Genomic DNA, 13,792 nt, shown 5'->3' with positions numbered 1-13,792 from the left:
ACAAACTCCTCCTAGGGCGATTGTCCGATCAAGTTCATATTTGGAGAATATCATCTACACAAGCGGGGCATCAAAAGTTATCCATATTTTGATTCTAAGTGCTACGGTCTCTCTGCGGTAGAGCCGCAAATATATGTCACAAATGGGAAAAACGCCAAATCCTTGAAATGTTCACATTTATGCTTCACACTTTAATGAACTCCTCTGTGGGCAATAGCTCGATCAAGCTCATATTTGGGGAGAATCATCTACACAAGCGGAGCATCAAAAGTTATCCATATTTTTATTCCAAGTGTCACGGTCTCTGTGCGCTGGAGCTGCACATTCGACCGACATTTGTGTTCATTTGCACTGGTTAAGCACAGCATTGTACCAATGTGTCGCTGTCTTAGTTCTTAGACAATTGCGTTAGCGCCATCTCTGTAAAATGCAGAGAGCAGAGTCGGAAGGCCGCTTGCGGCTTTAATTAATATTGTTATTGTTTTACACTAAAAACAGGTGTTGGTCATTTTGTTGCCGTTACATAAGAAATAAGTAGAAAAAAAATATTTCTTAAGACACAAATAAATCATTAAAATCACATTCACAAATATTTTTATTTGTATACGTCTGGTCCACTTTCATGTACATACACTTCAGTTGAAGTACCACTTGAGAAATGGTTTCAAAATTTTAAAATACATTTTCTATGATACAAAATTGTACAAAAGCATGAGAGGGAAAAAAAACATTGATTATGGCAAAGTTCAGACCCAAAAAAAGGCATGTGCATAAAACACAAAATACATTCCAAAAAATGGTATAGATGGAAAGAAACAAAATAATTGTGTTCTAGGTGCATTTTTACTTGAATTTTCCTGTGGAAAAAATATAGGGTCAACCTTTGTTCCTCTGATTTTTACCAATACTTTAAGCCATAGTGTTTCTATTTGCTTTTTAAAATGACATGTATTCTATATGCAAATTTAGCACTGAGTCTTTTTAAACAACTATTCCAGTTTAGTCCAGTACTTGATACTAAACAACTTCTAAAACCTGCCAGTCAAAAGAAGAGGATATGTCCTTCAGCAGAAGGATATTTACATACGGAGCTCCGGTTTTATTGTTTGTTTTGAAGTGTGTATCTGTCATCTGTATGGTTACACCTTTTCCTAGTTTGTGCTGTATGATTGAGTTTAAAATCCATCGTTAACATTTGTGAAAATATAAAAAAACATGTTATTTTTATTTACATATTTACATTTTCAAACAGTCTTTGTCCTATAAAATACTCCTATGTGCCGTGATGTCCAGCCTGTGGCCCTCGTCCTGCTCACTGTCGGAGGAGGAGGGGACCTCCTCCCCCAGCCTTCGTAGCTTGGCTCGGTAGTACCTCGTCTTGAGTCTGTAGGCGCGCTCCTTCTGTCGGGTTGCTCGCCGCTTCTCTGCTAACAGCTCCTGCTCCTGGGACAGGCTCCTCATGCGCCCCTCCCACTCCAGCAGAGCCATGTTCCTCTGCTGATCCAGGCAGCTCAGACCAGTGGCCATGCCCAAGTCTGCAGGGTCAGACTTAGAAGGGGGGCGCCCGCGCCGAGAGGGGCGCTTTGTGGGACAGCCTGAAGAAGATAAAGGGGAGGTGCTTATTTATGGAACCTTTATTTAGCCAATAAAAACCTCATTGAGATTAAAAATATATTTTTCTGTTTTTTATGTCCAACCAAATTTTATTTGGATGTACATTACTTTGGTGCCCAAGTATTTCATGTACCATACTGTGCAGTGGTGTAGTCAATGTTTTTCTCGTGGTCATATTGTGATTTTTCAAAAGTGCAAGATTTGGGGGGCTTTGGGGCTCCTCCAACAGAAAACTTCATAAATGTTTTCCGGTCTTCTGGTAGATTTAGGATGAACTAAGTAGCAGGTGATTGAGGCTTCAGGTAACTGTCAGGCTGTAAACGTTTTTCCTCAGTACTGCGAAACCTACAGTGGAGTGAAAAAGTATTTGCCCCTTCTGATTTCTTATTTTTCAAGATCCAAAACATCACAGCCCTGTGTGAAAAAGTGTTTGCAGGAGCACAGCGGCCACCCATCATTAAGGCTCGTCTTCATTTGCCAGAAAACATCTTGATGATCCACAAGACTTATGGGAAAATACTCTGTGGACTGATGAGACAAAGTTGAACTTTTTGGAGTAGGGATGTCCCGATCTGATCACGTGATCGGAAATTGGGCCCGTTCACGTGGTTTCAGACTCGATCGAAATCGGATGTTGCATCCCGATCAGTGATTGGACATACATTTTACTCTTATTAGTTTGATCAGCGCTATACATTTCAAGCTTATTATTAGTCTCTCACCTCCGTATTATGCATGAATGAATAACATTTTACTGCCGCAAAGCCCACACTTTACGGCAGTAAACTTTAGTTTTGTTTTATGTCGGGCGATCCTGCATGCCCAGGGAATTTTGCAGATCCCACACAGCAGAGGGCATTAAGAGATTAGATGCTCAATAACTGGGGCAATGACAAGCAACGGGTCGATGTAATTTTGCGCGACAACACTGCAAATATGAAGAACGCTATGGGAGACGACGTGTGGTTTAGGCGAGGGCGTCATCATCAAATCAAATCAATTTATTTTTGTAAGGCCCAAAACCACAACAACAGTTGCCTCTGAGGGCCACAGGGAGAAATGAACCATTTCAGAGCACAGACACGGGGGAGCGGAGTGTGGGCTGATAGCGCGGCGTGATAGACACTGTGGCTACCGCAAGGATCAGAACACTCGCCCCTGGCTTACTCTCGACTTGACATTCAGACGGATTTCATCAAGAAAAACATACATTTTAATATTTAAGCCAGAAGAGAATTAAGAGTGCAGTTCTGAAAAGCACATTACTGTTGCACTTTCATTTAATATGCACTTGCATAAGGAGATGCACTACATGCCTGCTGGGTATTTTAAGATGAGCTGCTATTTTTATTTAATTCAAATTTTGCACTATTATTTCTTATTCAAGCTACCTCAAAGGAAGATGCACTGTTAAAGTGTTAAGAAATAAAAAAAAACTGGGGACAACCTGTTTATGTTGCATTTTGGCATTTTTTTTTATGCGTTACAAAAGTATCGGATCGGGACTCGGTATCGGCAGATACTCAAAATCAGATGACTCAGAATCGGAGCGGGGCCAAAAAAACTTGATCGGGACATCCCTACTTTTCCCATTACATCTGGGGTAAAAGTTACGTAAAAGCATTTCAGACACAGAACATCAAACTAACAGTAGTGATGGTGGTAGTGGTGAACTTGTGATGGTCTGGGGCTGTTTTGCTGCTTCAGGATCTGGAAGACTTGCTGTGATAAATGGAATCATAGATTCTGCTGTCGACCAAAACACAAGCAAGTCCACCTATGAATGACTGAAGAAAAACAAAATGAAGACTTTAGAATGGCCTAGTCAAAGTCCTGATCTGAATCCTTTTGAGATGTTTGGCATGATCTTAAAAAGGAGGTTCATGATCGAAAACCCTCCAATGTGTCTGAAAGATGAGTGGGACAAAATTCCTCCTCAGCACTTCAATCTACTCAGTGCAAGTTACTGCAAAAGCTTGATGGCAGTTATTGCAGCTAAAAGTGGCTCAACCAGTTATTAGGTTTAGGGGGCGATTACATTTTCACACAGGACCATGTAGGTTTTCAGGTTTTCCCTAATAATAAAAACCTTCATTTAAAAAACTGCATTTGTGTTTCAAAGATTCAATAAAATAAGAAATCAGGAAGGGGGCAAACCCTACACCACTGTGTTCACGCCAGATTGATATGTGTATCACTCTGAACTGAGTTCTACACAATATCTTTAGGTTAGTTTTATCTTGTATGTTTTGTCCCTGGTGTGCGCATGCCGAGTTTCCTTGCTGCACTTTTATTCATTCATTCTTTTGCCTCCGTTAATATGAGGCAGGTTAATGTCAAATAAAAACATTTTGTAGCTTGCAGTAGCCCTGATAAGCCCAAGCATCAAATTCTGCGTCGAGCGCGATTCGGCCGCCGCGGTCTGTACGGGCCTTAAAAGGAGCTCAGAGAAGTGACTGCGGGGAAAGAGGAGTGAAAGCACTAAAGTGCTGTGAAGCTGGCATCAGTGATACATTTGTAGTGAGTATACACAAATCCAGCCGCACTTCTGGAGGGTTTACTGCATGTACCTGCGTATCACGTATCATCACTGCTGTGCATGAATGAAAACATCTACTTTTTGGAGAGCCATCTTTTTCTTTTATTATGACAAAGCTTTTTTCTGCTCCCATTGCATGGATTTGATGTGATCACACATTCACTGGCAGCAGTGGGAATGAACCATTGAAAAAAAAGAAGAAAAAAAAAAAACACAAAAAGAACTAGCGTTTAAGCAACTTGTTAAAGGTCCCATAACATGCTAAATCGACTTTTCAGAGCTTTTAACCTTCTTACATTGCTATTTGTGCTTCATATATGTCCCAGAGTGTTTTTTGATTGATTCCCGCAGTATTTAGCTATAGTACAGACTATCTCCTTTCCTCCAATCTCCAAACTGACGGGCGGTGGGGCAAGACCGTGTCCGCAAAGTAGTGTTGATCTGAAGTTCTATCGTTTCTCACTCAGTCGCGCGGAGCAGACAGCTGTGGGGGACACACTACGTCACGGGTTGGGCGGGGCACACGCGCTCTGAGACTACGTCACGGGTTGGGCGGGGCACACACGCTCTCTGAGACTACGTCACGGGTTGGGCGGGGCACACACGCTCTCTGAGACTACGTCACGGGTTGGGCGGGGCACACGCGCTCTGAGACTACGTCACGGGTTGGGCGGGGCACACAAGCTCTCTGAGACTACGTCACGGGTTGGGCGGGGCACACGCTCTCTGAGACTACGTCACGGGTTGGGCGGGGCACACACGCTCTCTGAGACTACGTCACGGGTTGGGCGGGGCACACGCTCTCTGAGACTACGTCACGGGTTGGGCGGGGGAGCCAGATGGCTCTTCACAAGGGTGGGGGCGAATATCAAACCAAGCCGTCTGCATTTCCGGGTTGGTGAGTGGGTCCAAGGTCTGGGTGATATTTCTTAACTATTATGTTAAGGGTTATGCACAACCCTTATTATTATCAATTATACACTTAGGATAGACTACGAAACTTGAAAAAAAGCATGTTATGGCACCTTTAATATCTATGCTCAGATTCTATCTGGCAATGATTTATGGACTTGAAGCAGCACCTCTGGATTTCTACCTGTGACGTAACAATATAGTTAAAACTGATCGTTTAGCCGTGTTTTTGATGAGGGAACATTATAAAAGATTATATAAAAATATATATATTGCATAATATGGCTCCCCTGAAATGAACTGCCCACACAACCAAGCTGCTATCCACCTTATTCTGTGCGCCGCCATCCAGTGTACGTAATCCTTAACATAGGGCTGCTGACCTCAATAGCAAATAAGACTCCACGGACTAAAAAGTCGTGTTCCGGCCGTCCAGGGAATCTGTGCATTGTTGACTTGTTGGTCACATGAACATTGGACATTTTTACGCAAATCAATCTACTTTATAGCATATTTAAGCAGCAAAACTTTTCCCTCGTTCTCCACTTAAGTGGGCAGAGCAAGCCTTGAAATTATTATTTTTACGTCCCTGTCAACATGACAGGTACCAATCATTTGGTACCTGTCATGGCTAATTCTGAATCAGTCACAAGTGTGTGTTTTAATGATGTGTAATTTATTTGGCTTCATGCTGTCGCTGCCAACATTAAAGACACAGTAGACACGGTGGTCTTTCCTGGTCTCCACCTCAGTCACAGTGAAGTGCTACATACACTTCCTCATATTTCCTCGTCTTATTAGCTTTTGGGTGACTTTTGTTTGTTTTGTTATTAGGGATGTCACAATATTCATTTTAGTCACAATTTTCATGAGGAGAAATATCACTATTTTACAATTATTCACAATTATCAGAAAAAAGTAAGGAAACATTTATATATATATATTATATATATAATATATTATATATATAATATATATAATATATAATATATATAATATATATATATATATATATATATATATATATATATATATATATATATATATATATATATATATATATATATATATATATATATATATATATATATATATATATATATATATATATATATATATATATATATATATATATATATATATAATTATTTTTTTAAACAATGAACTTCCCTACTCTTTAAAATAGCGTATTCATTTAAAAATAAAATGGCCACAAATTAATTAAATAATATAAATGTATGCTTATTGGCCCCTCATTGTAGCTCTTTTAAGCATTATATAATTTATTAGTGAGTTGATCTCCATGGTAACGCTAGGGGGAGGGGCTTGAAACTTTCCTTTGGCTCACGCCAACAACAAACAGATTAGTGAAGAATGAAAAAAGCATTTACAGGTAAGATTACGCTCTGGAACTACATGTCTCCTCTTCTCTCTTTCCCTCCCTCCGGGTCTGGTGGAGCGTCCAAAGCGTCCGATGCTCTAACGCCCCCGACATGTTGCCCCACTATTTGAGAAGGACGGCTCTAGCCAGCCACGGGCACAAAACTTAGCAAGATCATCATCAATCCAGTTCTTGAGTGTCCTTGCAGCCGCTGGTTTTGGTTTGTGTTTGACAGCGGCAGCGTGGTGTTTATCTGCCATGATTTTCTCAGCGCGCACATGTGCTACGCTGCTTCCGCCGCTGTACAACTACAACAATAGGAATCGCTGTGGGTATGTTCACCGTGCTATTTTTGCCAATTCAAAATATATTACGGCGAAAAATTTGCATTGGTCCGTATGTCCGGAGACTTTATTTTTGAGTCCGTCAAAACTGATTTTTCCGTCTGTCATTGACCGTGTCCTACCCGTTATTTCAAGGCTTGCAGAGTTCCCGCTATTACAATTACAACTGAAGCGCTGAGCCGTGGCAGAAAGAGGCCAAAGTGGGCGGGGTAGATTAAGGTGAATACAAACATAGGGTTCACCTGTTGCTGTGATGAATGTTGCTGTGAAAGCAGGGTCTTGAAACTCAGGATTATGGGAAATTGAGTTCTTGTTGTGGTTAAGCTCTGACCACTCGAAAGTCTCTAAAGGAGTATCTTTAATGTCTTCAGGCTGGACACAAAGAAACAGAGAAGATAATACTTTTACACAGTAAACTTCTGTGAGCCATCAATCCATCAAAGTATGGCCGTGCAATGACTCATCAGTCGTCATTCGATCCTTTGTCAGTGAAAGCATTTGGTTTGGAGCAGAGTTCAGACTTTGGAGGAAGAAAGACGACAATTTTTTTTCATGGACAGTGATTAAACGTCTGTCTTCATTAAATGAATATAGAGCTCGGGAGGAACGTCCAGAAATAACCATTACCATGGAAATCCACCATGTTTGTTGCAAGCATGTAATAAGGCCAAATACATTAGCCAAAACGGTGTAAAAAGGTAAACTAAAGAGCCTTGGAAAAACGCGACAAGCTTCAAGGTCACTCACTACTAATGAAAACATTTATCAGACTACAGTGTCTGAAGACTTTGAAATGAAGGATACCGGTAGTATTCAGCATCTTAAAATATCTATTGATTTAGCATTAGTCTTTCAGAAAATTCTATGAGGTGTGACGATACAATCTCGAGCTCCGTTAAAAGCAAGTTTGTTTTTAGTAATACCAAAAAAAATCAAATTAAATACGAGAATGTTTTTCCTTTTGTCATATTGTCCAGCGGTATATAAAAGTGGGGTCACATCCGACTGCATTCATGAATAATAATAGAGTCAAGTTTGCAGTTTTCTGTGTGTAGCGGGGCCAGTAGTTGCCTTTAGAAATGTCGGTGTCATGCAGGCTCCTGTAGCTCAAGTCTCACCTGAGAAAGTCCAGGCCTATGTTTCTCCTCCTCTGGCCAAAATGTTCCTTTAACCTAAAAAATAAGACGGGTGAAGATTGTGAGGGGAAATAATTTATAAATGAAAACGGCTACTGACGTTTACCTGTGCCAAGCCGCCATTTACCATCCCAGTGGTGTTTATTGAGAGAATATTACCTGCAGAAAGAAAAGAGTAAAGTTAGTTTTTATTTCATTTTAAGCATAATAAATTATTGTATTTTACGGATTATAAGTCACACCTTTTTTCATATTTTTCATAGCGAATTATGTGATATTATTTGTTGTTTTCACACGGCAACCGGATGTCACATGTTGATTATTTTCACACTGTCAGCCACAAGAGGGCGCTCTAGGCTCTAAGCGACTTCCTCTACCTCTGGAGTTTGTGGAGTTGTTTAGAAGTGACACAGGAAGAAGAATTCAGTGGATTTAGTGATTTGGGGTAAAACCGATGCTTTGGTAAACTTAGCATGTTAGCTTGTTAGCATGTTCTTTATGCTATAGTTATCTGAATAACTGTTCATATGTTACGCTAACATACCAGACACCACAGTTCTGTCTGTGCCTCATGTAGCTGAAGGTGTTAGCGTTAGCATACGTCATGTAGCTGAAGGTGTTAGCGTTAGCATACGTCATGTAGCTGAAGGTGTTAGCGTTAGCATACGTCATGTAGCTGAAGGTGTTAGCGTTAGCATACGTCATGTAGCTGAAGGTGTTAGCGTTAGCATACGTCATGTAGCTGAAGGTGTTAGCGTTAGCATACGTCATGTAGCTGAAGGTGTTAGTTTGTAGTTTTTCCTGGCCGAGAAGGAGAGTCTAAGGACAGAGGACCCTGGGACATCGTCCCTCGCCACCACAGACATTGTCTGACTCCATCGCCACCACAGACATTGTTGATTCATTTCTCCCTGTGGCCCTCAGAGGCAACTGTTGTTGTGATTTTGGGCCTTACAAAAATAAATTGATTTGATTTGATTTGATTTAGTGTTAGCATACGTCATGTAGCTGAAGGTGTTAGCGTTAGCATACGTCATGTAGCTGAAGGTGTTAGTGTTAGCATACGTCATGTAGCTGAAGGTGTTAGCGTTAGCATACATACACCTATTCACCATGTTCTTTAAACTGTTATTATTTAAAATTACATTTGAAGATGAAATGTCTGTTCTTGGTCTTGGATTTTATCAAATACATTTCCCCAAAAATGCAACTTATACTGCAGTTTGACTTGAATATGTTTTTTTTCTTCTCTATTATGCATTTTGTGTCTGGAGCGACTTCTAGTTCGGAAAATACGGTACCGTCTTGGGGTTTTCATTCTGCAACTTACTTTCAGTTAGCGGGGTGCTGCCTTCATCTCCCGGAGACTTTCTGATACTCTGTGCGCTTTGGGACCTGAACCAGGCATGTGCTGAAGAAGAGGAAACAACTGTTCGAACTTCATGTTGATTCTGTTAATCCATCATTGTTTTTGTTCAGGTCACACTATAATCGTAAACTAATAATTGGGGCCATTTTAGAAGCAAAGTTAAAGGTTAAATGGACGATTTTTTTGGCCCAAATCTGAGTCTTATTTCCTCGTGGCGTGGACGGCCCATTAGTCCTGCCACGTGTCAATCATAAAACGCACCTACCCAGGGGCTTTTAGCTAGGATATGAAAACACCCCGTCCAACCGGGGGCTTCAAATTTTCACTCGCGCCTGTTTCACGACCTTTTTTCAACGCTTTTACTAAATAAAGCGCCGCTTTAAACGCGGAGTCGATCTAGAGCGGCGCCGCACGCCTCTCGTATCATATTGACTTCACATACTCTGGCGCCGCCTGCGCCTCTCGCTGTGCGGATCACACTGCCACTTAGAAGCGGCGTATCGCGCCGTAGTTTACATGGTATTTGGCCGTGGAGGTTCGGCATTTTCCAGACCACGGCTCGGCAGCCAATCAGAGCCAAGCACACAAACTTTGTCGACCAATCAGCGTGCAGCATGCAAATTTTCACTTGTAAACTAGAGCTGGGTTGAAAAAAATCGATTTTCCGATTTTTAATCGATTTGCATATTAATGACCGATTATCGATTTGTACGTCCAAAGATCGATTTTTTTTTTTTTTTTTTTTTTTAAATTGTTATTTTCTAAATTAAAATTCTGTTCTACATTTCCCTCAGTGAACTTCAATCTACCTTCAAGAAAGATAATTCAGGACTCCTAGATTATCTATCTTGAAGGTAGATTGACCCTTAACCTTTTCATCAGTCTTCCATCAGTAACTACCAATACTCTGTATACTATACTGTTTAATATTGATATAATACTAGTTTTAATATGTTGCTTCTCTACACAGTCATGAAGTGAAGGAAACGGTTCAAATACATTTTGCATTTTTAATAACATTAACCCCCGGATCGAATCGGATCGATTCTTCAAATTTGAATCGAAACCCAGCTCTATTGTAAACACTCAAATGTCATGGTGCGGACCACGGTGGACTATCGTCAAACGCTTCCCGGCCCAATTTAAAAACTTTTCTAAAATGTATTAATAAAAATTACACCGTCCTTGCCCCCGAAAATGTCCGTCCACATGTCGAGATACCCCGTCCAAAAGACGGGAAGACAGCCCTCTAGCTAAAAGCCTGCACCTACCGCTCACCTGCAGCCGCGTGCGGCTCGTCCCCACGAGCAGCACGTTTCCGCGTGTCTGAGTGCATTGATCCATCATAATATAGTTCCCTCAGTGACGGGACAAAATGAAGATGGAGAAAGACAGTTTGAGCTGACGCAGAAGTGGACGGAAATCTACGGGAGACGAGAGATGTGATGCGATCTGTCACGCCAATAAACAAACGCACGTGTGTGTTGTATCAGTCCACACGGGGGAGTGGCATGTGCGCGGGGGAGTGGCATGAGCGCGGGGCAGTGGCATGAGCGCGGGGCAGTGGCATGCGCGCGGGGCAGTGGCATGCGCGCGGGGCAGTGGCATGCGCGCGGGGCAGTGGCATGCGCGCGGGGGAGTGGCATGCGCGCGGGGGAGTGGCATGCGAGTGGCATGCGCGCGGGCGAGTGGCATGCGCGCGGGGGAGTGGCATGCGCGCGGGGGAGTGGCATGAGCGCGGGGGGAGTGGCATGAGCGCGGGGGGAGTGGCATGAGCGCGGGGGGAGTGGCATGCGCGCGGGGGAGTGGCATGAGCGCGGGGGGAGTGGCATGAGCGCGGGGGGAGTGGCATGCGCGCGGGGGAGTGGCATGCGCGCGGGGGAGTGGCATGCGCGCGGGGGAGTGGCATGCGCGCGGGGGAGTGGCATGCGCGCGGGGGAGTGGCATGCGCGGGGGAGTGGCATGCGCGTGGCATGAGCGCGGGGGAGTGGCATGCGCGCGGGGGAGTGGCATGCGCGTGGCATGAGCGCGGGGGAGTGGCATGCGCGCGGGGGAGTGGCATGCGCGCGGGGGAGTGGCATGCGCGCGGGGGAGTGGCATGCGCGCGGGGGAGTGGCATGCGCGCGGGGGAGTGGCATGCGCGCGGGGGAGTGGCATGCGCGCGGGGGAGTGGCATGCGCGCGGGGGAGTGGCATGCGCGCGGGGGAGTGGCATGCGCGCGGGGGAGTGGCATGCGCGTGGCATGAGCGCGGGGGAGTGGCATGCGCGTGGCATGAGCGCGGGGGAGTGGCATGTGCGCGGGGGAGTGGCATGCGCGCGGGGGAGTGGCATGCGCGCGGGGGAGTGGCATGCGCGCGGGGGAGTGGCATGCGCGCGGGGGAGTGGCATGCGCGCGGGGGAGTGGCATAAGCGCGGGGGAGTGGCATAAGCGCGGGGGAGTGGCATGCGCGCGGGGGAGTGGCATGCGCGCGGGGGAGTGGCATAAGCGCGGGGGAGTGGCATAAGCGCGGGGGAGTGGCATAAGCGCGGGGGAGTGGCATGTGCACTTACGCCTGAGTTCTCAAATCGCCGAAAAATTGTCCATTGCGCCTTTAAGCATTTTCCATTCAATCTGCGCTCCAAAAAAGGTACACTGCTTTTGAACGAGGCAGTTAATATCATAACAACTTTACTTTGCGTTCAGAAAGTTTGATTTCCTGAAGCTGGTCACATACTATCGGAACTGTAATGTATTAGATTGAAAGAAAATAAAGAATTTAAATTTTGTTTTGTTGCGTCGATAATTGGGTGAATCTTTATGTGATGTTTCTTCTCACAATAATCGTAACACTAAAAATGAGCTACTGTAACATCTGTCCTCGTCTCCGTGGAGATGATATTACTTTGCCTGGAACGTTCCAGAGTATGGCATTAAACATACCTATTTTGCATATACAGTATTACAGATTATAGTGCGAGTAGAGATAAATATAAGAAAAGATAGCCTTTATTTGTCCACACAATGGGGAAATTTCAGTGTAGTAGGGTCACTTCTCCACAGATCTGGCCTGTTACCTGGCCTAGTGACATCACCTGCATGTCTCCATGGACTCATTTTATACCATACTGTAGACTGTTCCAGATAAAGCACTAATTCTCCATGGAACCTCCACCAAACAAGTTACATAGTGCACCTTTACATATAAAGCTCGGTCTCGTTTCATTCAATCATCGAGTTCTTCTGTATTTTTAGTCCGGACGCCTCTACAAGAGCAAATACACATTATGTATTATCATCTTCACCAAAGAAATACCCGCGTGACACAAGCAAAAACATGGAAAGGTCTGTGCCACGTGTCAACTTTTGTCAAGCTCTAAAGGATCAACATTATGTACATAATTTTTACATTTCATCACTTTCAGAAATGGTGTAAACTAGTGTAAATAGTGAGGCAGCATCTAGTGGCACTTTTAACTTTTATTTACACTGTCAACAAACACGTCCCAAGGAAAGTCTCACCATTATTCTATATCGTTGTCCACCTTTAAAGTGCATTATGACAAATTCTCATAAGATATATTTGTCTGGTAAATATTGATAGTTCTACATCAGTCAAGAGGCCATTTGTGATGAACATTTGAAAGCTGTCTATATCTTATAAACAATGCGAGTTTACAAACAGCTGACATTATTCTGACAGTTTGTAAAGGTGTTATCAGGTATTTTGTCATCATAACAATCATGTCCAACCAGGAAGTCAAATCATCACCAAAACTGTTCCGACTTGGAAAAAATAGGGACTTTTTTTTCTTTTTTGTTCAAATCTAACATATAATCGCTGCCCATTGTCTAACGTGTCATGTGCACTTCAAACACGCAGAGACACACGCTCCGTGACTACCTTCCATCAGTTTGCGGACCGCGGCTTTGTGCCCTGCTCCGCCCGCGTGAGAAGTGAGCGCAGCCTCGCCCATCGTCTGGAGCTTGATGAACTTGCAGCACGCCCGGCACCTGGCGGAATGGATATCGCGTACATCCCGCATCAACCAGTCCCTGTAAATGTCCTTCTCGAGCCACGCGTTCTGGAACTTGCATTTTCCAGGCATAGCCATACAGCTAATGACGGCTAGCTCAGAATTAGCCCCGAGCGCTAATGGGAAGCGGACGTAGGAAGTGACGTAGCGGTGTGTATAAGGAAGAAGGAAGAAGAGGAAAAACAAACAAATGAACAAACAAATGATTAGATTCCCCCCCAAAATGGAAATATAACAGCCTTTTCACACACGCTTGAAAATATTGTTGAATACCGTATCCATAAAAAATATATTTCCCTCATTATTGAAATATAAATGCACCATTACTTTTTAATTGTATGTATTTCCCAATATTACTTTACATTCAGGGCTAAACATGCAATGTGAACTGTCAGTAGCCTGGTAGGTGTAACTTGTAAAATAATTCACATTGTAAATCTTTAGATAGGTCAACCAGCTTTGAATTTATTCAAAGGGAGTGTC

General features: G+C 43.5%; 1 protein-coding gene across 1 annotated transcript; it reads right to left on the bottom strand.

The window, feature by feature from the left end:
• Positions 1-577: 577 nt before the first annotated feature.
• Positions 578-13,449, bottom strand: LOC140357105 (uncharacterized). The gene is made up of 6 exons (XM_072442023.1): positions 13,177-13,449; positions 9,257-9,337; positions 8,033-8,085; positions 7,909-7,962; positions 7,033-7,162; positions 578-1,595 (listed from the first exon to the last, which is right to left on the bottom strand). The coding sequence occupies exons 1-6, from the start codon at positions 13,385-13,387 to the stop codon at positions 1,261-1,263; spliced, it is 864 nt and encodes a 287-aa protein (XP_072298124.1). The 5' UTR covers positions 13,388-13,449; the 3' UTR covers positions 578-1,260.
• Positions 13,450-13,792: the final 343 nt, after the last annotated feature.

Source organism: Eucyclogobius newberryi, unplaced genomic scaffold (genome assembly GCF_026437365.1).
Source record: "Eucyclogobius newberryi isolate DKJ021-1_F unplaced genomic scaffold, fEucNew1.0.hap1 SCAF_124, whole genome shotgun sequence".
Taxonomy (NCBI): Eukaryota; Metazoa; Chordata; class Actinopteri; order Gobiiformes; family Gobiidae; genus Eucyclogobius; species Eucyclogobius newberryi.
Note: the sequence above shows the minus strand (reverse complement) of the source record. Positions and strands in the feature narration are given on the sequence as shown.